At 37.3% G+C, this 24,726-nt stretch overlaps 2 protein-coding genes across 6 annotated transcripts in view; both read left to right on the top strand.

Annotated features, from left to right (window-relative positions):
* Window positions 1–910: 910 nt before the first annotated feature.
* Window positions 911–7,776, top strand: LOC132129484 (cyclin-Q). The gene is made up of 5 exons (XM_059541103.1): window positions 911–1,178; window positions 1,474–1,657; window positions 1,740–1,872; window positions 2,857–3,075; window positions 6,905–7,776. Exons 1-5 carry the CDS (start codon window positions 1,061–1,063, stop codon window positions 6,992–6,994), a joined length of 744 nt encoding a protein of 247 aa, XP_059397086.1. The 5' UTR covers window positions 911–1,060; the 3' UTR covers window positions 6,995–7,776.
* Window positions 7,777–13,868: 6,092 nt separating this feature from the next.
* LOC132128858 (plasma membrane calcium-transporting ATPase 3) overlaps window positions 13,869–24,726 on the top strand; it is a 64,090-nt gene continuing 53,232 nt past the window's right edge. For all 5 annotated transcript variants that reach the window (XM_059540234.1, XM_059540233.1, XM_059540237.1 and 2 more), the window contains exon 1: window positions 13,869–14,302. The gene's annotated coding sequence lies outside the window, so the exon portion shown is untranslated. The remainder of the gene's footprint in view (window positions 14,303–24,726) is intronic.

Here is a 24,726-nt window from a genome sequence, read left to right as displayed (position 1 = left end):
AAAGTAAATAGACCATACACAAGTATTAATATGAACAATTATTCTCTCCACCCGGTGAAACTGGTACTGTGACATTTAAATGAAAAATAACTCGAAGCCTGCCAATGATTTATTTTTCCCTTCATTTCTTTTTGAAAAAAGTAAACATTTATAATGTTTGCACATTCCATTGTGCTCTGTTTGATTGAAGTGCATGCTTTTGCATTTTTTTGCATTGGCATGGTTCATTGTTTGAGTAAAGAAAATGCACAATTATAGTAAAATGTACACTACAGTTCAAAAGTTTGGTTCAGTAAGATTGTTTTTGAAAATTGTATTAAATTAGTCAAAAGAGACAGTAAAGATATTTGTTACAAAGGAATTGTTTTCTCAGTAATATATACAACGTAATATATACAACGTACTATATATATATATATATATATATATATATATATATATATATATATATATATATATATATATAATCATATAAAAGCTGTTCCTTTGCAAAAAAAACTGACATTGCGACTGGCTGTGTTAATGTTACCTTGTTGAAATGTCCCAATTTTGGAACTTTTGCGACTAAAAGGCACTTTCATACTGCAGAAGAAATCATAAATATGCTTTATGCATCAACGTTATTAAATTTTTTAAAAGAAAAATGCTAGAAAAGTTCTAATTTAAGCAGAGTAACTAGTCGAAATCTTTTTCCACTTGAATGTGCTGGCAATGGTCTCCTAGCAAGTTCAAATTGTTTTAGATTCTTTGAATATTTAAAATACTCCCTTGGCAAAGTGTTTATTTTTAAGCTTCAGCTCTTATTTTATATGTTATATATTATTTAAAATATTTTTTATATTTAAAATAAAATAAAATTAAAGTTTCCCTTTCGTTCAGCGTACAGTGATATCCTCCCGTGCGAGGGGGCGCTGGAGATCATTTGAGCTCTACGTTGCACGTTTAACGATCTGCTGAAGGAAAGTCATAACAACCGACTGTTAAGTTTGTGCATGCGAACAGTAACTATAAATCGAATAATACGCTTTGAAACTGTAACCATTTTGATGCAAGGCGTAAAATGAGCACGCGGGCGTCAACATCTGGATCCGTCAATGAGGCTAAAGGCAGAAGAAGTGTTGAAGATGTCCCAGACTCCAAAACACACTTCAGAGTCTGTCGGTTTATCATCGAGACTGGTATCTGCAATTTTTCTGAAATGTTTAGAGATTTGTTTTTAATCTCTTTAACTTTCAAAGTTTTAAGGATGCACTGCAGCTGCTTGTTAGTTCATTTTCATTATCCAAGGATCAAGTGCAGATCCAGTTTCTGGTCCCATAATAATAAATAATAATAATTCCTTACATTTATAAAGCGCTTTTCTAGGCGCTTTACATAGTCAGGGGGTGTCTCCTCATCCACCACCAGTGTGCAGCATCCACCTGGATGATACAGCATGTGCATCCTATGATCCTATGTTTTCCTCATCTGTAGGAGTGAAGTTAGGCATGAGATCTGTGCCCATGGCCACAGCATGTGTGCTGTATCGCAGGTTCTACCAGTCGGCCAGTCTTCAGGTCTATGAGCCTTACCTAGTGGCCATGTCTGCCATCTACCTCGCAGGCAAAGTAGAAGAGCAGCATCTCAGGACAAGAGATATCATCAATGTCTGTCACAGGTATATAAGGAGGATATTAAAGTAGCAGTTCTGTTCTCAGAATTCGTGTATAGGCATAGCATGTCCTTTTTCTTTGATCCAGGTATTTTCACCCAGAAAGTGATCCACTGGAACTGGACGGGAAGTTCTGGGATTTGAGGGACAGTATAGTGCAATGTGAGCTGCTGATCCTTCGGCAACTTAACTTCCAAGTGTCTTTTGAGCACCCACACAAGGTAATGCATGCAATTGTTACCTTGGGTCTCAAGCTTTTAGAATGAGTAATATATCTGTTGTCCACAGAAAAGAAAAGTTGTGTAGGATTTAAACTACAATGAGTGAGTAACCGGTAATAGAGTTTTCCATTTTGGGTGAACTATTTCATTAATGACTGGCAGCAAACATTTTGCAGGAAGCCTATATAATATATACTGTGCTTTGTGTACAAAACAATATAGTAAAAAAAAATAATGCTCTGCAGGGTTATTATCATAAACTAAAGCTATGAAAGCTCTGACAAAAAAAACATAACCTAATCTGATGCCTTGGCTATGGCTACTAATTGAAACAGGTGTAAGCTGAAGCACTAAAATTAGTAACTGAAAAAAATAAATAAATTAGATATATTGAAAGCTAAAAAAGTGTAAAACTGAAAGCTAATGTAAAATATTAATAAAACTATAGTATGTCAGTGCTGTAATACTGCTTTAAACTGGCATCACACTGGCACTCTTTACACACACTGCCAAGACGCTGTACGTAGTCAGGGGGTATCTCCTCATCCACCACCAGTGTGCAGCATCCACCTGGATGATACAGCATGTGCATCCTATGATCCTATGTTTTCCTCATCTGTAGGAGTGGGTGTTGATGGCGCAGTGGATAAGACACATGCCTTTGGTGTGAGAGACCCAGGTTTGAATCCACTGTGAGACACAAATGTGTCCCTGAGCAAGACATTTAACCCCTAGTTGCTCCAGAGGCGTGTGACCTCTGACATATATAACAATTATATATATAAAACGCGTCAGCTAAATGAATAATGTAAAAGACTCAATGATTTATATACTCGATTTATTATTTTCATTCTCAATTGCTAAGAATTTGATCAATTATAGGATGTAAACATACTCTCATCTTTGTACCTTTTCTATCTAATGCTGTCTAAACTTTATTTGTGTTTTGATCCATCTAACAAACTTGATTTTGCTGTGTCCCAGTACCTGCTGCAATACCTGCTCTCTGTGAGGAGTCTTTTGAATCGCCACGCCTGGTCTCGAACCCCCATCGCAGAGACGTCCCTGGCTGTATTAAAAGACAGTTACCATGGCTCTGTGTGTGTCCGCCATAAGCCTCAACACCTAGCCCTCACCTCCCTCTATCTTGCTCTCCAGACATATGGAGTGCAGCTCCCCAGAGGAGAACTAGAGTGGTGGCAGGTAGGAGTTATTTTTAATTTTTACAATTTCATGTGTAGAAAAACAAAAAATGTCCAGGCAGCATTTGGGTCATGCTGTGTCTGCATTGAGTCACTGAGACTGAACGTTGACCAGTTTGATTCTTACCATTGCCAGAGCCAGATCAGGCATCAGTAGAGCCTTGACTGCAGTAACCTTTAGAGAGTGGCAAGTAGTTCCCATGGCAATAAGGGCACCTAATGACTGCTGCCTGGTCTGAGAGAAATAACATTGTCTTTCACACAAGATGTGTTCCCTTAGTGACACTCTAAGGTAATATTTAAGAATCAAACCATTTCATATTTTTCAAAGGACTTTTAAAACCACTTGCTCGGCTTCAGTTTCCTAGAATTCTGTCAAGTTCTATCAAAGAAATACAATAGACCTTTTCTGACATATTTAGCCGTAAGACTATGATTCATTTTTCTAGTAATTTGTTGAAGAGTTTTAGGTAAGAAGAAACCTTCCAACTGGCATGTAAAAGGGACCTAAATTTTGTTTTGTTTTATGAGTTTTTTTTTAAGTGGATGTATATGACATGACAAAATCATGATGTGGAAAATCTATACAAATAATTTTGTGCAATTGTTTGTATAGAAATCATAAAAAAAGTACTTTTTCTTGTGTTGTCTAGACTTTGGCCCAATCCCAATTCTATTTTATACCCCTTCCCCTAAAATATTCCCCTAAGGATTGGGACACCACTACTATGCCGCCACACGTCATCATTCGTCGTCTAGCTCTTACAATACACACATATACTGGTGTGCTGGTGTGCATTACAGCCTTTAATTATCATTCTGTATTAATGAGCTGCTTACTGACACACACACATATCTTAAATTGCGCTGCTCACACATCCAGGAGAAAATAAACTTGTCAACGCTGCCCCACGACTTTTATCAAATACAGTTTAAATGCTGAATTGCTACATTATATTTTCCAGTGATGAGAGGATACAATCGCTGTTTTTAAGTAAACTCACTCTAAAAAGATAAACACACAGACGCAAATACACGCAACTTCCATTTCTCTCTCTCTCTCTCTCTCTCTCTCTCTCTCTCTCTCTCTTTCTCTCTCGAATAGGCAATATTTGAGAAAATGGTTTAGCGATTTCTAATTATTGGGGGGATTAGCCCCCATCAATGTCTACGGCAGTTATCGCCCTGATCAGTTATCGCCCCTTAATAGTTGACTAACCTTTAGATTACGAGAAGATCATTTTTTAGACGCTTAGTCGCAGAAAAAAAAAATCCACACGCCTGTCATTCATCAACCTCAAATATGGCTTATCATCTGAAATATGTGAGTAGTAGCAACTTTACATGGCCACTCAATCTAATGTTAACCTAGAAAAATGTGCACAGTTCAAGTGTTTTAGTGGAGTGTGAAAGCAGAACAGTAGCACTCACGGGAGGATAGATGGAGGCGCTGGTGCTGTCACTTGCTCTTAAAATACTCATTTTGGTCATACGGATAAGAGTAATACATCTTTCAATTCTGTGAAGCATCTTTTTTTTACCTAATATTCATATTTTATTTGTTTTCAACTTTAATTCTATTAACAACATTTTTAATAGCTTTAGGTTATGATAATAACCCTGCAGAGCATTACTATTTTTAAACATGTTTTTAGGCATGTTTCCTGTCAAAACATTGCGCTTTTGTAAAATAATGAAAGTAAACAGGATCCACTTTCTGTCATCTCGGCCTCTGTGAACTTGAGCCTGAAACTCTGTGTATATATTTAAAAATATATCTATAGAGAGTGAAATGTCTACTTTTAAAAGAAACGATTCAAATGTGAAAAAACCTAATATTCTCAGGTCATCTAATCCATATGAATCTTTCATGCAGGCACATCCGTTACTGTGTGAAGATGACGAGTCAGTGTCGCCGAATTAATCTCTTAAACCAAAAATACTAGTTTATCAATAGATTATTAATATGTTAATTAGGGCTGGAGAAATTAATCGATGCATTGTGAATCAGGAAATCGCGATTCTTTCTTGAATCGATTCTGAGCTTAATTTTGAACAGCAGATGGCACTGCATGCTTTAGAAACAGCCATAATCTGCTTGTTTCCAAATCACTACACACACTTCAACCTAAAATAATAATTTGTAAAGTTCGAAACGTTATAAAGGTGTTCACAGTGGGCTGTGTTTACATTAATCTTGCATCATAAAAACATTCTAAACTGAGGTGAAATTACATGACTCAGCCAAACGCACAAGCACTCTTTAGTACTCTTCTTCATGAGCTTCATGAGTGTGCGGATAAAAACTAGATTAGAGCGCCATCTGCTGTTAAAATCTAAGCTCATTATCGATTCTAGAGGAATTACGATGCATTCTTAAAATCTAAGAATCGATCCACGAATCGACTCTGCATCAATTTATCATCCCAGCCCTAATGTTAATGCAGTTTGATCTCACTGTTTTTCCCTGTCACATTCATCATCATTACTTCTGCCGGTGTGCTGTGGCAAGATTTATGCATGCTCTTGATCGTTTAATAAACTATGTAGGCAATTAAAGGCTTATTAGCACGATTTAAATGGTTTATTAATAAACGTGTGATTAGTCGACTAATGCTTAAAGTGAATGACTACTACTCGACCAGAAAAATCTTTAGTCGAGGGCAGCCCTAGTTATTGGTATTAGTAAAACAGGCTGATGCATTTAAGTCAGTAAATTATAGCCAAATGATGTGAGCCCAGATTATTTCCAGTTGGTCTACCTATTGATGAACACAAATAATAAAAATAAAATTACTATATTTATTTCAAGAGTATTATTAAACAATTGTGGAAAAATATCAGAGTAGTTTTATGCATGGCACACAGGCATTTCTTTATATTTGGTTTCCATTTAAAATTTCTAAAAAATAAAAAAAATTAATACAATAATAATATGTTCTTAATTCCAGTACTTCATAAAAGGCTTAAACTTAAGTAATTATGAGATATGAAAGATTGTTTTCTGCCATTGTATTCCACTCTGTATGATGTTTGGAGTTATATGACACACATAGAGATCTGGATCAATACCAGAATATTGGCAAATATATTGATTACAACTTATGAATGCAAAAATATGTAAATGCAAAATATGGTAGTGGCCAAAAGTGATCTTCACCTCCATATATTGTTTTATTTTGGAATTTTTAAGCATGTTAAAACCTGTATTCCATGATAAGCTGTAGTTTGCTTTCCAAATTATTTTAACCAAGTTAGTTTGTTTTCTTAAATGCAATATATTTTGATCTTGCAGGGTCATTGAAAGCAGACATTGAGAAATATCCTCTCCAGACATCACTTTTGGCCACTGCTGTATAATTAATTACCGGTTATTATTTAATATAAAATCATCACACTATTAAAATTTCCACATTGGGGCATCCCTGTGTAATATATATCATATGAGCATGACATCTGATGCTGAAACCTAAAATAATTTAGGTTTTTGGTACTTTTATGAAATAACAAACATTTATATCTAGTTCATTGAATGTACCATTGCCCACTCTCTGTTTTTTCTTCATGTTTCTCTCGCCTTTGTTGGGTTTCCTGTTTACATTGACCTATTTTAAATGGAAATTTGAGGTAAAAATGTAGCCACAGCAAGGCCTCTTAGAGGAAATAAAAATAAGAGGCTGTTGTTTTCACTAGACTGCAAAAAGATCACTACAAGAGACTAAACTATTATTAGTTGCCTCAGAACTAATATTTAGATGTAATCTCTGATATAGCATGCAGGTGGACCCAATTCTGGGATCTGCATTGATGTTTTGCTTGTTTCCCTGCAGGTTGTTTGTGCAGACATCACCAAGGCTCAGATCGAAACCATCATGAGTGAATTACTGCGGCTCTATGACATGGAGGCCAAGTGTACTTGAGAGACAAAGAATGAAATGGGTACTAAAACACTTGACATGGAAACCAACACCTTCGGCTGTATATGTTCCTCAGAGACATTTTGTGACTGCCTGAGATCTGTAACGATGATCTTAGCTCATGCATTGAGCCGTCTTTCTCCTGATGTTGTGATTTAACCTAGTGAGCTCTACTTGCTAATTACATCACAGGACGTGAAGGTTTCTAAAGGCTCTTTAAGAGTGATGAGGGGAATTTATATATATCATTATCATTGTATCATTATCAAGTGGTGGTATGAAAACCAGACTTTAGCTACACCACATCAATCAATTCCCAGCCACCGACCTACTTTCTTCTCCTTCCTTGTGCTATTTTTTCTCCTAAATGTGGGGGGGGAGGGGGGGGTTGCAAAAGGGATGGAATAGCTGGTTGAAGGAAGAAGGAAACCAAAAAAAGAGCCATCCTGTCCCCAGAGCTAAATTCTGAAATAAACGGCTAGATCTCAGCCATTTCTTTTTTATATTTTCTAATTTAATTACTCTCCTCATCTCCCTGCAGAACTTGTCCCGGTAGGCTTCTTTATGTAACTCATTAAAGCAGTATTACTGTATGCTGTAAAGCAAATCAGCACAGTTTTAGTATAAACCAGACTTCTATTTCAAACTTCAATAACAACACTTCACTGAATTTAAACTTTTCATATTCTCAGCTAAAGATGAAAATTAACTGACAGGTTCATTCAAAGTATATTTAAAAATGTCATTTCTAATAAACATTTTTTTGCACTAATGCTTTTTTGAAACAGCACCTGTAAATAGTCTTTCTTTGTAGATTTTCTTTTCCATTTATGATGTTCTGCTTGAAATTTCTGGATCTAGTTAGCTCAGGATATTGCTCTAGAGTGGATCTTAATAAGTTACTATGGCAACTGCTATTGTAGAGGGAGCCTTTGAAACATACAAATGTGAGAGTCCATTATAGCACACCTGTCAAGCTCAGCACATCAAATAATTTCAGTCAGGGAAATGTACTAATTTAGTCATTATTTACCAAATCAGTCGTTCCTAACGTGTTTAACAGCTGTTTCCCCTCTAGCTAACTGAATAGACCGGAGACTGCAACCACGGTTTTAAAAGTTCCCTTGGCATCAGATTTCAGTATGTGCTACATTTGTTATCTAGATCTGAATATATATATATATATATATATATATATATATATATATATATATATATATATATATATATATATATATATATATATATATATATATATATAAAGAAATCTTCTGTTTAATCACTAATACAATATTACAGTTGTTCCGATTTGTTTGCAAGTTTACCAAAATAACTTTAACTTTAATTATGCACTAACGATTTTATTGGCATTAGCATTTATTCATATTGATTAATGTTAATTTCTACATATACAAGCACAATTTCCATGTGTAATAAGATGTATTCTAAAACAGTGGTTCCCAACCTTTTTCAACTCGCGGCCCACACAACCAAACACACATGCTTGCGCTGCCCACTGCAAAAAAAATGAACTGACCCCGCTATTGTGGGTTAATAACTTAGTACTCAGAAGCTAAATTATTAACTGTATTTACAGAATGAACTAGGGCTGTGCTATCGCGATTTCTTTGATCAATTTTGCGATTTCGATTTTAATCACGATTTTGACACACACAGATATGCTTTACAGTCATAAATGCATTCAGGATGAATTTGAAACATATTTCAAAAAGAAAACCAATTAGAGCTTTATCAAAAAGTTGTAATGTCTCTAGAACAGACATAAGTAAAAATTATCACTATAGTAAAGGTGTAACAAAATGTATAGACTTATGGCAAAAAAATATAAATAAATAAATCCCGTGTCCAGGGACTTTTTTTTTTTCTTTTTTGCCATGCATTGTTCATAGTAGGGCTGCACGATATTGGGAAAAAATGACATTGCGATATTTTATTTTTCTGCGATATATATTGCGATATTTTTTCTTAAAAACAAAAATGGGGTGAGCACACTTACATTCTCATTTTAAATGATTTAAACATCGACACCATCGTGTCAATTGATTAATATACACGAGGAAGAGAGAGCAAGACAGCGCTCGTGATGTTTGAAAACGGCTCGCTCTCTCTCGGTCTCTCTCTCTCTCTCAATTCAATTCATATTGCTTTATTGGCATGACATACAAAGGTACATATTGCCAAAGCATTGTACATAGCAGAATAGAAACAAACAAAACAAAAATGCATTCATAAGAAAAAAAAATTACATGCAAAATAAATCCATATACATTTCTATAAACATTGATGGTACTTCTAATGTACTCTCTGTCTGTCTCTCTCGCACGCGCGCTCTCTCTCTCTCTGTGTCTCTCTCGCGCGCGCGCTCTCTCTCTCTCTGTGTCTCTCTCGCGCGCGCTCTCTCTCCCTGTCTCTCGCGCGCGCTCTCTCTCTCTCTCTCTCTCTGTGTCTCTCTCTCTCTCTCTGTCTCTCTCGCGCGCTCTCTCTCTGTCTCTCTCGCTCTCTCTCTCTCTCGCCCTCTCTGTCTCTCTCGCGTGCTCTCTCTGTCTCTCTCGCGCTCCCTCTCTCTCTGCCCTGTTAAACTTGCATGTGGTTTTCAGTCCTGTCAATTATAAACTTTCACTCTATGATGGTTAAGCTGTGCAATTAATCCGCGAATCACATTCGTCAAGGGCAGGGGGGTAGCTGGCCCGTACAGTTAATGAATAACGGATCAACTACGACAGCCTACATCGCACATCCTGCGATGTGACTATCGTGGATTCATACATCGCGATATCGATGCTTAAACGACACATCGTGCAGCCCTAGTTCATAGAGCTCATTAATTGTAGCGGTGCCTCAGGTGTTGAAATAGATTTGTTATACATTATAGAGGTAGACAGTCAGCGGAGCAGTCAGGAGGGAACACATTGATAGCCATTTATGTCGAGCCTGTTGGCAGTCATTTATGCACGTTTGAATTTGTTGTTCTGTAGCATATGCAGCAAAAATATCTAAGATAAATTAGTGGTTTATTCTTAAACCAATCAGCGAGCTTGAATAGTGGAAGCATAGTAACAGTTTAATATAATTTTTGTTATTTAATTATATATATGGAATGATGTTATTGTGTTATGTTATGTTATTTTTACATATATTAACAGTATTATTATTTCTTTTAGTAATTGGCGGCCCAGTTGCAATACCACCGCGACCCACTAGGGGGCCGCGGACCACAGGTTGAAAACCACTGTTCTATAACAATAATAATATATTGGACAAACATTAACAAGAAACAGTTTCAACACATTTAACCTAGATTATTTTATGCTGTAAAATTTGTTGTTCGTTCATGATATGCCATACATTAACTGATGCACTAAAAAACTTCTTGTGACGTGTTAGATATTTTACAGTTTAGGGTGATGCAGATGGATGAATTTCCTTTGCGGTAAGCTGTTTTATGGATTATATTTGGGAAAAATATCTGAATATTCCTGCTTCACACTCCCTCTCCTTGCCACATGCACAGTTACGTACATACAAACACACACACGCACACACATCTCTCAGCAGGCAGGCCCTAATGCTGGGCATCATGAATTATGGAGAGGGTACATGTGCAGCCGGATTCTCTTCCATCAATAAAACATCGGCATGGCCCTCACTATGGGATAGAGTGCTGGGAATAGGAAGGATGGGATTGATTGTGACTAACCTTACTCTCTTTGCCATCTCTTTTGGTTCTCTACATTCAATCTGTGTCCCCCATTACTAGATTTTGTTCTGTGTGAAAGCAAGCCTCTTGTTGCTTTCTTGGCTCTGCTTTTCTCTCATGGTGTCCATCTTGTAGTCTTTAATCTCTTTCTCTTTACTGTCCTTTTTAATCATTGCCTCTAATGGTGCTGGATGATTGTTTTTTCCTCATAATTCTGGACCTTTTTTAATACAACTGATTTCCAAAAAAATCTATAGGAAACAAAGACTAAAGTTTAAAATTGTACAGGTTCTTAAAGGAACAGTTTATCCCAAAATGAAATATTGTCATCATTTGCTCATCCTCATGTTGTTCCAAACCTGTATGTTTCTCTCTCTCTCTCTCTCTCTCTCTCTCTCTCTCTCTATCTCTTTTTTCAGTCAAGGTCAATGGGGTGTTCGGTTAACACTGGTTGTTAAACTCCTTAACATTACCTAATGCATTTTAGCTTCAGGCTCTAACAATTTTATATTTATTAATCTAGATTCATGTTATTTTCTACATACACCAAAACATTTTTAATATTTCAAGCATGTTACATGTTCCATATTTTAAATATATGGAACAAGAAGATATTTTGACCACACAATACGTCAATTTAGTAAATTATTTTACATTAAATGTATAGACAAAAACTGTACTTCACAATATATGCTTTTGTGTTTTACTAAAGAAATTGAGTCATACAGGTTTGTAACAACATGAGGGGTGAGCTAAATTATTACTTTTGGTTGAACGAGCCATTCAACCTTCAAATCACTTGCCCATTTTGAAAGTACTGCAATATCTGTTGCAGTCCAAAGATGAAGCGTTTTTCTCTTCTTGACATAAGAACTCCTGCCAGAGTTGGGAGTACAGCCAAATCAATCAACTCTCAAGAGGCAAACTATTGATGTTCAATTCAAAGTGTGGTTAAGAAAAGCTCAAAGTGTTTTAATGTATCTTTTTGTATTTACAGCAAAATCAGGAACAGTAAGAAGTGCTAGGGGATGTAGAAATAAGTAGTTACAGGTAAAAACTGCAGTAGAAATGGGAAGATTAGGCAAAGGACCATTAAAGGGATAGTTTATCCAAAAATGAATATTTTGTCATCATTTACTCAGCTCCATATTGTCTCAAACCAGTATGACTGACTTAAGTCTGTAGAAAAGAAGATATTTTAAAGTGATTCAGTGTTTTTGTCCATACAATGAAGGTCAGTGGGGTCTAGTTTTGTTCTGCACTACACTGGCTTTTCATGGTTCAACAGAAACGGTTCAAAAATGATCTTTTGTGTTCCACTGAAGTAAGAAAAGCATGTTTGGAACAACATGAGGGTGAGTAAATGCCAATTTTTAAATCTGGTCTCAAAATGTTTTCTGCTCAACCACTCTGCTGAAGTAGCTGTGAAATAGCGAATGGTTCTAATCTAACCTCCATCCCAGAATAGAGAGAATTCAGATGCAACAACATTCATGTTGAATCCTGGAGATGTGGGTTGGAGTTCAAAGACATGGAATGGTCTCGCTCGGGTAGCTTTTGGATGGATTTCCTCAGTAAAGCGTTGAGATGTAACTGGGCGGATTGTGTTTTGACTGACAGTGAGACTCCATCTGTTGGGTTGGGCTCCGAGGCTGGGATGCACTACCTGCAGGGCTAATGCACGGCAGCTCCCAGAGGGACAGCCATCTCCTAAACCCCTCACCTCTGAATTATAGATACAACTGCTCAACTGAAACTTTCTCTTTACTTTCCCGGACGTGCCTCACAAATATTTCAGTGTGAGCAGCCTTGTGTGCACACGTAGGTAAGAAAAATGTGGTGTTCAAGAATGTGCAATTGGAGCCATGAAAAATCAGCATATGCTGCATGCATTTTTTTTTTTTTGTATGTCGATTGCAAGGACAATGAAACATTAAAAAAAATGTGTGTTATGTTGGTTGCTTTGTTAGACTTTGTGGACAACTTTAGGTGCAACCTACCAAAAACTATCATCCAATTCTTGGTATTTCCCTCTGTACTTTTAAGTCAATGTGAACATCTGCTGAAGAGCATTTAGTGCCTGTCTGTATGCGTGTTTGCATATGAAGGTTTCAGGAGAGGCCCACTTGAGCACTCATCAGCACATAAAAGCTTTTTCTCGCTGGTCTAAGAGGCCTCCTGCATTAGGGCAATTAGATTTGAGCCCTGTATGCTTGGAGACGGCTACAAGATTACACCTGCGTGGGTGTAATGGGGCGTCTGAATTTGTGAATTGAAAACACATCTGGAAAGTGAGACGTAGCAGCGACACCAAGAGGATTATGTTCCAGATTTGAATCAAACGAACGTCATAGAGAAACTGCTCTTCAGCATTGTTGGCCATTATACGCTCTATCTATCTGTCTGTCTGTCTGTCTGTCTGTCTATCCATCTATCGTTCTATCATTCTGTCAATTCTGTAAAAGGAAAATATTTATGTAAAGATGTACACACATATTTTACAAATTATTCATATTCTCATTTAGAAATGTATAGCCTATGGTTACCTATAGGTTATAGCAACCTATATATGCTTCTATTTGTTTTCTTAATGTTAGTGGACAGTATATTTATTTATTAAAATAAAATCAGTACAATTACATAACTCACAATCATAACATCATGTTCATGAACCAATTAAGTGCCCCCCCCCCTTTTACCACTTTATCTTATGTATTAAGTTTGTCAACCCTGTTTACCATAATTGTTTAACTCTTTATTTAAAGAAGAATATAACTGGAAATATGAACAGTAAAAATAAACATCTTTTAGTTTTGTGACCTTCCTCATTCGTCAACCCTGCTATTCCATCAACCTTATATTTTTGCATATGTAATTTTCTGTTACATTAATTTACATAATTTAGCTTGAGATGGCACTATGCAGTTTCTAAGCATCTTAGGACATTCGTTGTCTCAAAGGATATTTAAACATTTTAAATAAATTACTTAAAAATAGGCTAAATGGCACCTGTTTCGTGGAATGATCCAAATCATCTATCAGACCTGTTCTTGCATTAACTCTGAGGTATGTGTGAGCTGACGTGATCGTACTGTAACGGAGCAGAGTAAGGAGGGAGCGCGAGAGAGAGAAAGAGACCCCATCCCCCGTCCTCTCCATCCGCGCGCATAGCAGCCCGCGCGGATGCTGCGTCCACGGTCCTCAGCGCGCAGCTCATCGAGGGGGCTCTCATCACACATCGCATAGAAAATCCAAATACCGCATCACCACGCTTTAGCACCTCTTTACACGTTCAAGAAGAAGCGTAAGAACTAACGAAATACCTTTGCCTTTTTTGATACATTGGTCGGGACAGTCATCTCAAACGATGTCTCCATCGCTCATTTTTTCCTCTGCGGAACCTCCATCTAACCAGGCAACAACTGCACTATTTTAGGATCCATCACATCCATCCGTAGTAAACACACTGCTGAACACCTGGGAGATAAGGACGACATGATAACAGCTACTGAGTGAACCCAGCCGCTCTTGTGTTTCTCCTGGATATTCCCTTTTCCCAACAAACCACGGCAATGTCCTTGGAGCATGGCCTGGTGAGTATCTGATATATACACCAGTCAGGATGTGTTTGCCATGGTAACAGTTATCATTAACGTCTGCTCTCTGTCATACTGTTCAATTGTCCCTGCATATGTTTTTCTAATGCAGATCTCTTTGTCATGTATTTATTTTGATAGCTGTCAAACACGTAAAACTACTGCAATGAAGCCTTAATAATGTAATAGTTTTCCAATTCTTACACGTTTTCTCAACTATGAGGTGTTCTGTTGGCTATTTACCATCGCTTGTCCTTTTGATTGTGTTGGACTGTATGACTTCCCAGAATGTTCTGACATTTTCCTGCATAGAAAATATATCATGTATTCTCAAATTGTTAAACAACAACAACAAAACCCACGCACATTTAGCTTATAGTTGTGTTGATTTTGCCTAACATCTCTGTGAGCGTGTGTACCTCGCATTGGTACCCACACTGGTCACCTTGCGGAGGGGCATTGCGCTTCCGGATGCGAGTGGCGCACCATCCTCTCACGAGCAGCGTCTTCGCGCTATTCAATCAACATCTACATCCGCTCACGGGACTCTGAAGAATCGCGTTTTGTTTGTAACTATTCGAGCTGTCACAGTTGTTTTTGCGTGAGGACCGGTCGCCCTCTGAAGTTGACCAGTAAAGGTCATTTTATCGTGGAACAGCGCGATGGGAAACACCTGAATGATGGAGCGCGGTGTGGGAGCTTCACCGTCTGAGTTGCTCAAGGTGCTCTGCTTTCATTTTCATTTTCAATTTTTTTTTTGTCCTTCCTGCTGCAACAGTGGCGGACTCGGACAGTAAATCAGGCCGGGAATTTGATTCCACCCCAGGCCACCTCTGTTGCTGCAGTCACCACCACCCAATTCATGTGTCCACCAGACTGATAAACTCTTTGGACAGGCAAAATAATCAAAAGAAGTATCAAGGCATTCACTGTCTCTATCATCTTTCCCTTAATCCCCCTCTCTTTCACTCTGCACATTGAATTTCTCTGTAATATGAAATAAGCACTTTCAGTAATCAATATTAATTATGCAGCCATAAATTGACTGTCCCAATGATCACAGTCCTACTACTGATGACCTTATAAATCATAAAAGCACATATGTTTCTAAGAGTATAGCCTTTAAACTTTACCTGAAGGTTCCTGCTCTGACTCAAAAGCTGAACTGTCCACCCCCTCTTGTTCAACAGCAGGAGCACTAGCAGCACTAGTGCTACTGTTGCTTCCTTCATCTCCTTCAAAATAAATAAGCATTGTACACTAGGCTACATATTGTAGGCTAGAAATGGAAAATCAATTTCTGGTCAATTTTGGCACTAAAAAAATACTGTATCTTCATATGTAAAACAGTGTGCTAGTTTGTCATTAAGATGCTCTTTTAATACATCTATCATTTGTAATATAAATAAATAAATAAATATATATATATATTTTTTAAAATAGATTTTATCTATTGTAAGTCGCTTTGAATGAAAGCGTCCGTTATGTAAATATTAGGGTGGAACAGTTCAACTTTTTCACTGTTCGGTTTGTTTCACGGTTTTAGAGTCACAGTTTCAGTACCGTTGTATATGTGCTATGTTTATGGAAAAACTATACTTTCAAAGATTAAGAATATTCTACCTACAAGCAATAGCACAAATAAATAGAATAGAGTAAAGATACAAATAAAATAAACTGACTTTCAGGGTTTTTTTTAGGTAGGTCTTGCATTAGTTTTTAGGTACAGAAATTAAAGTAATCAAATGTAAAACAGCATTGCATTTTGGACTATAAATTAAAGATTATTCTATATTAAAGTAAAAAAAGCTTTTTAATCAAGAGTAGTGAGTGATTTCTTTGTTGTTGCTGTTCGATTAATATAAAGACTGTCACTTTAAGAGAATGCACTGATACAGTGTTCGTATTAGCATTGAACAAGAGTCAATGATTTGTCCAGGTTTTTTTTTTTCATTATCGCTGTTGTTGTAACGTCTGGGAATCCAGAATGCGCTTCCATCAGCAGTAACATATATTAGCTGAACCCTGTTTGTTTTACGTGTTATTTATAGTAAACCATATTACAGATGCTTTGTCAGATTTAAGTTGAACAGCGGTCCCAGCTCGTGTCGAACCGTGTGGGGGTGAACTGAACGGTTCGAATTTTTTTTTCCGTGAACCATAGTAAATATAAATGTAATTCTGACCGACCTACTCCCTCACTGGCGAACATGGCTGGGGTTTTGCAGCAACTTGCCGCGTCTGTGGCCAGGGCTTTTCTCCTTTTTATACGTTCCCTCTCTGCTCCTCCTTTGCGTTTACGCTCCATTTTTTGCGCGATTTTCTAAGAAAAAGCCTGCCTCTGGATATAGTCAATTAGGCAGTGCTTCGCTGATGTTTGGTCATGTGGTGGTGTCATTTTCACTCCGCGATCGCCTGATTCATAGATTCATAAGACCGTCAATTAATTCGCAGTTGCATACCAGCCTATTGCACGTCAGCCTGATCGACTGCACATCGGCATGCCAGAATGACCGTCAGGCCACCGGGGAATGTCCCGGTGCTCCCGATGACCAGTCCGCCCCTGTGCTGCAAGGTGTGCCAGTATCTGGGTGTGGGACGGACGAGGAGAGGAGGGGTAGTTGTAGTCTCTTATGCCTCAGACAGTAAATCTATACTCGACACTGATTGGCCATTTACGTATGACCGTCAAAGCATGATCCCAGTTTTGGGGGTTTACATTATTTCAGAGAGACTGAGACTATTAGGCCTACACTGTGCTGTGTGGAAACTAAAGTGACGTTTCAAACATTTACCAGTGGCTTGAAAAACACTAGTGTCATACTGGCTGATCAATAAGGACAGTTTTTGTATTCTTTTTTAAACAAATTGATGGGTGTAGAGCAGCATTTGTTTCTCAGGCTAATCGATATATCAGGCATCTTTGTGTTTGTGTGTTTGTCTGCTCAATTTAGAAGGGGGCCAGGCAGTGTTGTAAATTGTGCCGGCTAGAGAATTGTAACATCATCAGTTTAACAAAATCAACCACGTGAAAAATCAATCTCCTGACACCAGAGGCATCCTGAGGTGACAATAGACTGAGCGTAATATGAAGAATTTACAGGATACAAATATTTTTTTGTATAATTTTGTGTCTGGCTTATTTGATTGGTGATCATGCTATGTTAAAATGCAAATTCTTGTTTAATTTTATATGTAAAATTATTCAAGCTTTTGTACGTAGAAAACTTATACTCAATGTGTAATAAAAATTACACTTTATATATCAGGTATCAGTCACACACACACACACACACACACACACACACACACACACACACATATATTTAATATATCTATATATATATTCCATTGTACTTTTCCTGGACATATAAAGACTGGGATATTAAATAGGCCTATATTTAAGTTTCACATCTTGCTCTAGAAGTGTGGTGTAATGAATTAAAACTTCCTAATCATCGGGAAGAAGGAGGCGGGAACCGGCAGACAATCGAAATGAAGCTTTAATAACAAAAACACAAAACAGCGCACCAGCCCCTCACGGACGACTGATGCACACAAAATAAAAATCAAAACACAACTAAAAACCCAGGCCTGGTCATCTCTCCTCCTTCACTGTCGTCGCTCCAGTTTTATATCCTTCCATCTCCTACGTGGGACTCGAGACCGGCGGTGGGCCGCAGGTGCCACTGATTTGCCCAATCATTGGCGGCCTCACTCCTTGTTCCCACGTCCCTCGGCCCCGCCCCACTCGCCACATGTGGTATGTCGTTTTAATAGCATATTATACTTGACATTAATTTAAAGTTTAGGGATAAGTATTACATTTGTAAACTAATTTCAAACAGACAAATGTGGGAATATGTCAAATTTTAACATAAATCAAAGAGTTAAATATATTTAAGCAAAATGTTTTACAATAGTCCTCTGTCTCTGATTTACAATATTTATTTGATATATGTATCGATATGTATAGTTGTAGACTTTGTCATTGGACATTAAAATGTGAGTTCATGCTTTGGTAATGTCAGTTAAAGCTGTTGCTTGACTCTGTTTTTGATTAGCATCTTAATTTAGATTAGCATATCATGCGTCTTATACAAATGTGCTTGGAAACTTGTTCCAGTTCTCTGTCCAGGTTGCCCCAGTTTGAATGCTGTTGTTGCAGCAATAAGGAAAGTTGGCCTAGAAGATGTCTGGACAAAACTGCAGCAGCACTCTGCAGCAGTCATTTGTGTCATTTTACACAAAAAAAAACATAAAAAGCCAACTGTGACATTCAGTGGATAAGGACTGAGTATGTATTTACTCTATGGGCATGCATATGACAAAGCTTTCTGCAGAGCGTGTGGAGTTGTGGATACATTGTAACACATGAATGGCTGATGCTGGGTTAGATAACGTGCATAGACCAGGAATGGTGAAAACAAATGACCCATGGGATGGCGATTCATGGTTACATTTCATCTCAATGAGATAAAAAGGTCTCTAGCTTGTTTGCAACACATAAATAGAACAAGAATCATCCCATCCCTGTGCATTCGGTCAACATTGCGCAGTTGTCTGGGCCATGAGCAGGTATTTAGAATCGAAGCCGAGCAGCTTATGTTACTCCCTACAGACTCTTACGCCAATGCAGTCCATGTCTCACTTTGAAAGCCTGAAACCAGTGTAACGAATACAAGCCACTGCAGTGAAGGTGGATGGGAGATGGTAAAAATGGAAAAGCAAAGAACAGATTGAGGATAATGGAGTGCGTGCGAAGGGGATTGGAATCTTATGAACTTATAAATAGAGAAGGTAATGTTCACTTACAGTAGCATGCAGTGGTTTTGTGCTCACATGAGAAGATAAGGGAGACATAATCATAAATTAAGTAATTCAAACAGGTTTTGTTGTTGGGGAATGTGTATTGAACACAGAAATAAAGCTAATATCAAGCTAATATCACATACCAGGAGATGCAGATACAGCTAGCATGTGTGTTCAGACTCCATAAGTGTCATGTCAAATGAGTATGTAGATGAATAACAGTAAAAAAAACAAAAAAAAGGTCCAAAGCATGTTATACAACATTCACCAGTGTTCAGAGTCATTGTGACCCAAGGCTTTTTTACCCCGGTGTGCTGCCTTTTCTTAATTATTAGCTTATGGTGTATTCCAGAGGGAGTGTGTCTACTATGTTTTACTCCATCAGTTTGGCTAAATCATATTTTTCTCTCCTTCAGTATGACAGCACCTTTATTACCATCACTGCGTGCCTGATGGTAAAGCCATGTCACTAGCAGGCCTGTAGGCCTCTGTGCTGTATTTACCCTTGTCACTGAGACACTACATAAACAGGGACCTCATGGGAAGGTATTTTAAAAAAAAAAAGCAAAAAACAAAAAACTACTGGCTGACAATTAGATGGGTCCTGTAAAGTGTAGCTGAATTTGAACTCAAGCAATGTCTGTCCACTCACATCAAAGCACAGGGCTGGACTGATTTTTTTTTTTTTTCCTATTTTATTCCTTCTATATCATTTATCTTTGTTCCATTTTTAGAAACCGAACAGGAGGATTTTTTCCTTCTTCTGATTAAAGAAACTCACTGACAGTAAATGTGTCATGGATGTCATTTGTGTCACAAGTGACAGTCCGCCAAAAAATGAAAGTTCTGGCAACAGTTACTTAACCATAAGACTTACTTTCTTTCGTGGAATGACAACAATAAAAAAAAGGTATTTGGCATACAGTACAACTGGATTGGGGCCCCACTTCCTTCTCCACTTCCTTCCACTATAGAAAAGTAAAGCCAAAACATCCCAGTATGGTTGCTGTAATCTTGTGAAAATGTCATTTTGAGCCAAAATTTGCAAAGTATTTTTTTTAGTTCGATTTGTATCCCATTCATTTACCTGACCTATACTGCAGCCGGCCACAAGATGGCGATCAAATTGTTTTGGCTTCACTTTTCAGGATGTGTATGGCACACTTGATTGGGACCAGAGACAGTTTTGATCCCCATTCTCTTTCATTGTATGGAAAAGAGCAGCTTGCACAATATGCTAAATGCTAATTTTGTGTTCCGTAGAAGAACAAAGAGTCACAGTGCACCAAAAAAATAAAATAATTAATAAATAAATAAATAAAATAATTTACTCACCCTCATGTCATTTCACACCCTTAAGACTTCTTGCGTGGAACAAAAAGAGATGCAGATATTTAGCAGATTGCCCAAGCGGCTCTGTTCCACACAGTGAAACTGAATGGGACCAAGAAACAGTTTTGGTCCTCATTCACTTTCATTGTATGGGAAAGCTAAATATCTTCATTTGTGTTTCACAGAAAAACAAAGGGTCACAGTGGACCAAAAAAAGAAAATTCTGCCGTCAGTTTTTCCAAACCTGTAAGATATTCTTGTATGGAACACAAATAGAGATATTTAGCAGATTGTGCAAGCCAATCTTTTCCATACATTGAATCTTGTTGGGGACCAAAACTGCAAAGAGCAACTTGTGCATTATGCTAAATATCTCCATTTGTGAGTCATACGAGTTTGGAACAACATGAGCGTGAATAAACATAATTTTCATTTTTTGGGTGAATTTTTCCTTTAAGGCATCTCATGTCTGTTTAGATTCTGTTTGTTTATACTCTAAAAGCTTCTTTCCTTGAGGCCTATTTGAATCTTCCTTGGTCACAATAGTTTCATAGAACTGGTGTTCGTATTTGTTTCTATTTAGTAGGTGTTAAGGGAATATGTGTCTTTTTTTTCCCATGGAAACTGTCATGCCTTGTTAAACAAGTAATTTCAGTTTATGTCTAAAAGCGAGTGGACGGAAGTGCGGCTAAACTACTTCGCTCAGTAGTTGTGCTGTGTGTTCAGACTCTGTCAGTGGCCTGTCTCTGTAATAAGAGTGAAGTGAGCAGCACACTGACTCATCAACCCTTGCTTGCTTTTTATTTTATTTTTATTTTTTTGTGCTGCAGACATCTTGATTTTGAATGTAGTCAGTTAATAAAGTAATCTCCTGCATTGTGTAACAGTGCCAGATCACTGGCTCCTGTTGTCTTAAACTGGTATGGCTATTATTTAATGGTTGAATATGGGTTAGAGTTTCTTCTAGCTTTAGGGGGTTGTGTTTGTGTGTGTGTCTGCGCCCGTGAGTGGGTGTGAACGTGAGTACTTCTCTGTTGGTTACTTAGACACATTATATAAGGCACTGAACAATTTATGTAAATCTGGCCCCTGTGTCTCTCCCTTTTAACTTTAGCAGATTGGGTTGGGTCGTGGTAGTCAGGGCTGGTCTGGGCAAGGCAGACCTGGGAAAGCTCTTTACACTATCAACAGTGTCTTACCAAATGGCACTAGAACACACTTGCTGAAAGGTTTGGGAAAACACTGATCAATATGAATATTCAGCATAATCTCCAGACCATCTGCCTCCTGCACACTGAACATAACTGCACGGTTAAGCAGTCTGGTGTTAAGGGAAATCTGGGGCTGCATAGATGCTAAAGTGAATGTGTCTGATGCCAGCAAGTGGCCCCAAAATATGCAAATATGCTCAAGTGTATATATATATATATTCAATTATGATTTATATATACAGTACAGACCAAAAGTTTGGAAACATAACTATTTTTAATGTTTTTGAAAGAAGTTTCTTCTGCTCATCAAGCCTGCATTTATTTGATCAAAAATACAGAAAAAACTGTAATATTGTGAAATATTATTACAACTTAAAATGATAGTTTTCTATTTGAATATACTTTTAAAAAATAATTTATTCCTGTGATGCAAAGCTGAATTTTCAGCATCATTACTCCAGCCTTCAGTGTCACATGTAACATCCAGTCTATCACATGATCATTTAGAAATCATTCTAATATTCTGATTTATTATGAGTGTTGGAAACCGTTCTGCTGTCTAATATATTTGATGAATAAAAGGTTAAAAAGAACTGCATTTATTCAAAATAAAAATAAAAATTCTAATAATATATATATATCAATTTAACACATCCTTGCTGAATAAAATTATTGATTTTAGTATTGATGAAAGTATTGAAGTGTATATTGTTATTACAAAATATTTATATTTTAAAAACATAGCTTCTTTTTTTTTTTTACTTTTTATTCATCAAAGTATCCTAAAAAAGTATCACATGTTCTGAAAAAATATTAAGCAGCAGAACTGTTTCCAACTTTGATAATGAATCATCATATTAGAATGATTTCTAAAGGATCATGTGATAATGATCCTAAAAATTCAGCTTTGCATCACAGCAATAAATGATAATTTAAAGTATAATAAATTTAAAAACAATTATTTTACATTGTAATAATATATCACAATATTACATTTTTTCTGTATTTTTGATCAAATAAATGCAGGCTTGATGAGCAGAAGAAACTTCTTTCAAAAACATTAAAAATAGTAATGTTTCCAAACTTTTGGTCTGTACTGTATATATAAATCATAATTGCATATCTGATTACATATTTGACATGTGACCAGGCCCAGGTAGAATCTGCTGCAATCTTATTTGCAGGCTTTCGTGTTCAGAGGCTATACCATATTGATGCAATGATGGCTTATGAGGGAGAACTAATTCACTAGATTTGCAAGGTGGCATTAATAGCATTATATTTACAGTTTTTCTGGGTACACTAAAAAAATAAAAAAAAATGTCAGTAAAGAAATGTTTAAAGCCTTGGCGAGCATAAGAGGCTTGATTATTAATTTTGGATGGACAGAAATGCTTTTGTCATCAGTACAACCATAAATGGTGGAGACAGTCTCACCTTTATTAGCCTATTATATATATATATATATATATAAAATTAAATTTTCAGATGACCCCTGGCTCTAAACACATAAAAATGTAACTGTGGTTGGTCACATTACATGGCGCTCATACTGTATTTTCCCATCTAAGTAGGTGGTTCTTGGCCAGAATAAGCTGCAGTGAAGAACAGACTTTTTGCTGTCTTATTTGGGTACATGAGACTAACACATTCTCAGTTTGTTGTATATTCATACTGTGTATGTTACATTTTTGGATAATTTGCTTTCATCTATGAATAAAAGCATAGTACACTCAGCTCTCTTAACACATTTTACTATGTTTAAATAAATTCCTCTGATCTTCGGCCAAAACTAATGCAGAACAGGTGAAAAATCCCCATAGATTCTGTCTGGGCCTTTATGTGACTCCTGATTGTCTCTTGACTTTGCAGATCCTTCCTTTTGTGCATATATGCAGTGCACCAGAGATTAAGAAAGGAGGGGGAAAGGAAGGCTGAGGTTAATGAGTCAGCATGAGAATGATGATACCCTCTATGTCACTCCTGCACATTACCGGCCCTATCTGCCTACACACATACTCACACAACACGCTGCATACCCGGACTCATCACCATATAAGCAGTCTTGCAATGCCAGACTTTGACTAAACTGCATACAGCCTGGTCCAAATTGCAGCTCTTCTGTGCAAGAATCATTTTTTTATATAATTACTTATATGATTACACCAACCTGGCAAAAAGACTGATGGAAAAAATCACAAGCATAAAAGCATGATAAGTACATTAAAATATATGTTTTAATTAAATCTTCCAATAGTTCATATTCCAATATATTTATCTACCCAGTGCCTAAACTTTGTTTCCAAAAACACTTTACTCCTGGATTTTGCATATATTCAGCCAGTCATATTAGACCTTGCCAGATTGTGAAAGTTCTTTCCAGTTTTTTTGTGCTGTATGCATCAGGCCCACAATGAATGGACCGTGGGTGGTCTGTGGGCGTGCTGTCTGAGGCTGAGACTGTCATCGAAGAGAACATAGGGACATATACAGAGGCATGCTGGGAGATGGAAAAGAGAAACAGAGATAGATGAAGTAAGAATGTGGCATTAGGGCCAAATGATAGAGATGGAGAGGAAAATCTGCTAGTGTAGAGGTGTTTATGAGCAAGTGTGAATAAGAACCAAGCGTATATATGTGTGTGTGTGTGTGTGTGTGTGTGTGTGTCGGGATATAGCGAGGCTGAAGGAGCTTTGTGGAAGTCAGAGGCATCTGTAGGTTTCCATGGCAACTATGGGCCAATGCAGTGGTCTGGATGGCTAGAGATACAGTTTATGTTATAAGCATAACCATCTGTGAGAGCACACATTCCTCATACTGTACACCACACTGTATGTTCAGGAAATTTTGTCATGTTGCACTAGAAAATGACTGACCTGTCCGTTTGGCATAATTAATATTCCAAAGACCTGTCTAATACCTCATTTATGAGAGTAAGGGTAATGTGTGACTCAATTAAAACACTAAAGACCTTTGAATTGGGGTGAAAATGTGCTGATACGTTTGAAAGCATTAGCTCGAAGCCGTCTGACTGCAAGCTCACTCTGTCTCTTAAGGAATGCCCAC

Source organism: Carassius carassius, chromosome 46 (genome assembly GCF_963082965.1).
Source record: "Carassius carassius chromosome 46, fCarCar2.1, whole genome shotgun sequence".
In the NCBI taxonomy this organism is placed as follows: domain Eukaryota; kingdom Metazoa; phylum Chordata; class Actinopteri; order Cypriniformes; family Cyprinidae; genus Carassius; species Carassius carassius.
Note: the sequence above shows the minus strand (reverse complement) of the source record. Positions and strands in the feature narration are given on the sequence as shown.

Coding starts and splice junctions, on each gene's coding strand:
- LOC132129484 (XM_059541103.1), top strand. CDS start 1,061: ATGAGCACGCGGGCGTCAACATCTGGATCCGTCAATGAGGCTAAAGGC. Junction 1,658..1,739: donor ATCATCAATGTCTGTCACAG/GTATATAAGGAG, acceptor TCTTTGATCCAG/GTATTTTCACCCAGAAAGTG. Junction 1,873..2,856: donor CTTTTGAGCACCCACACAAG/GTAATGCATGCA, acceptor GCTGTGTCCCAG/TACCTGCTGCAATACCTGCT.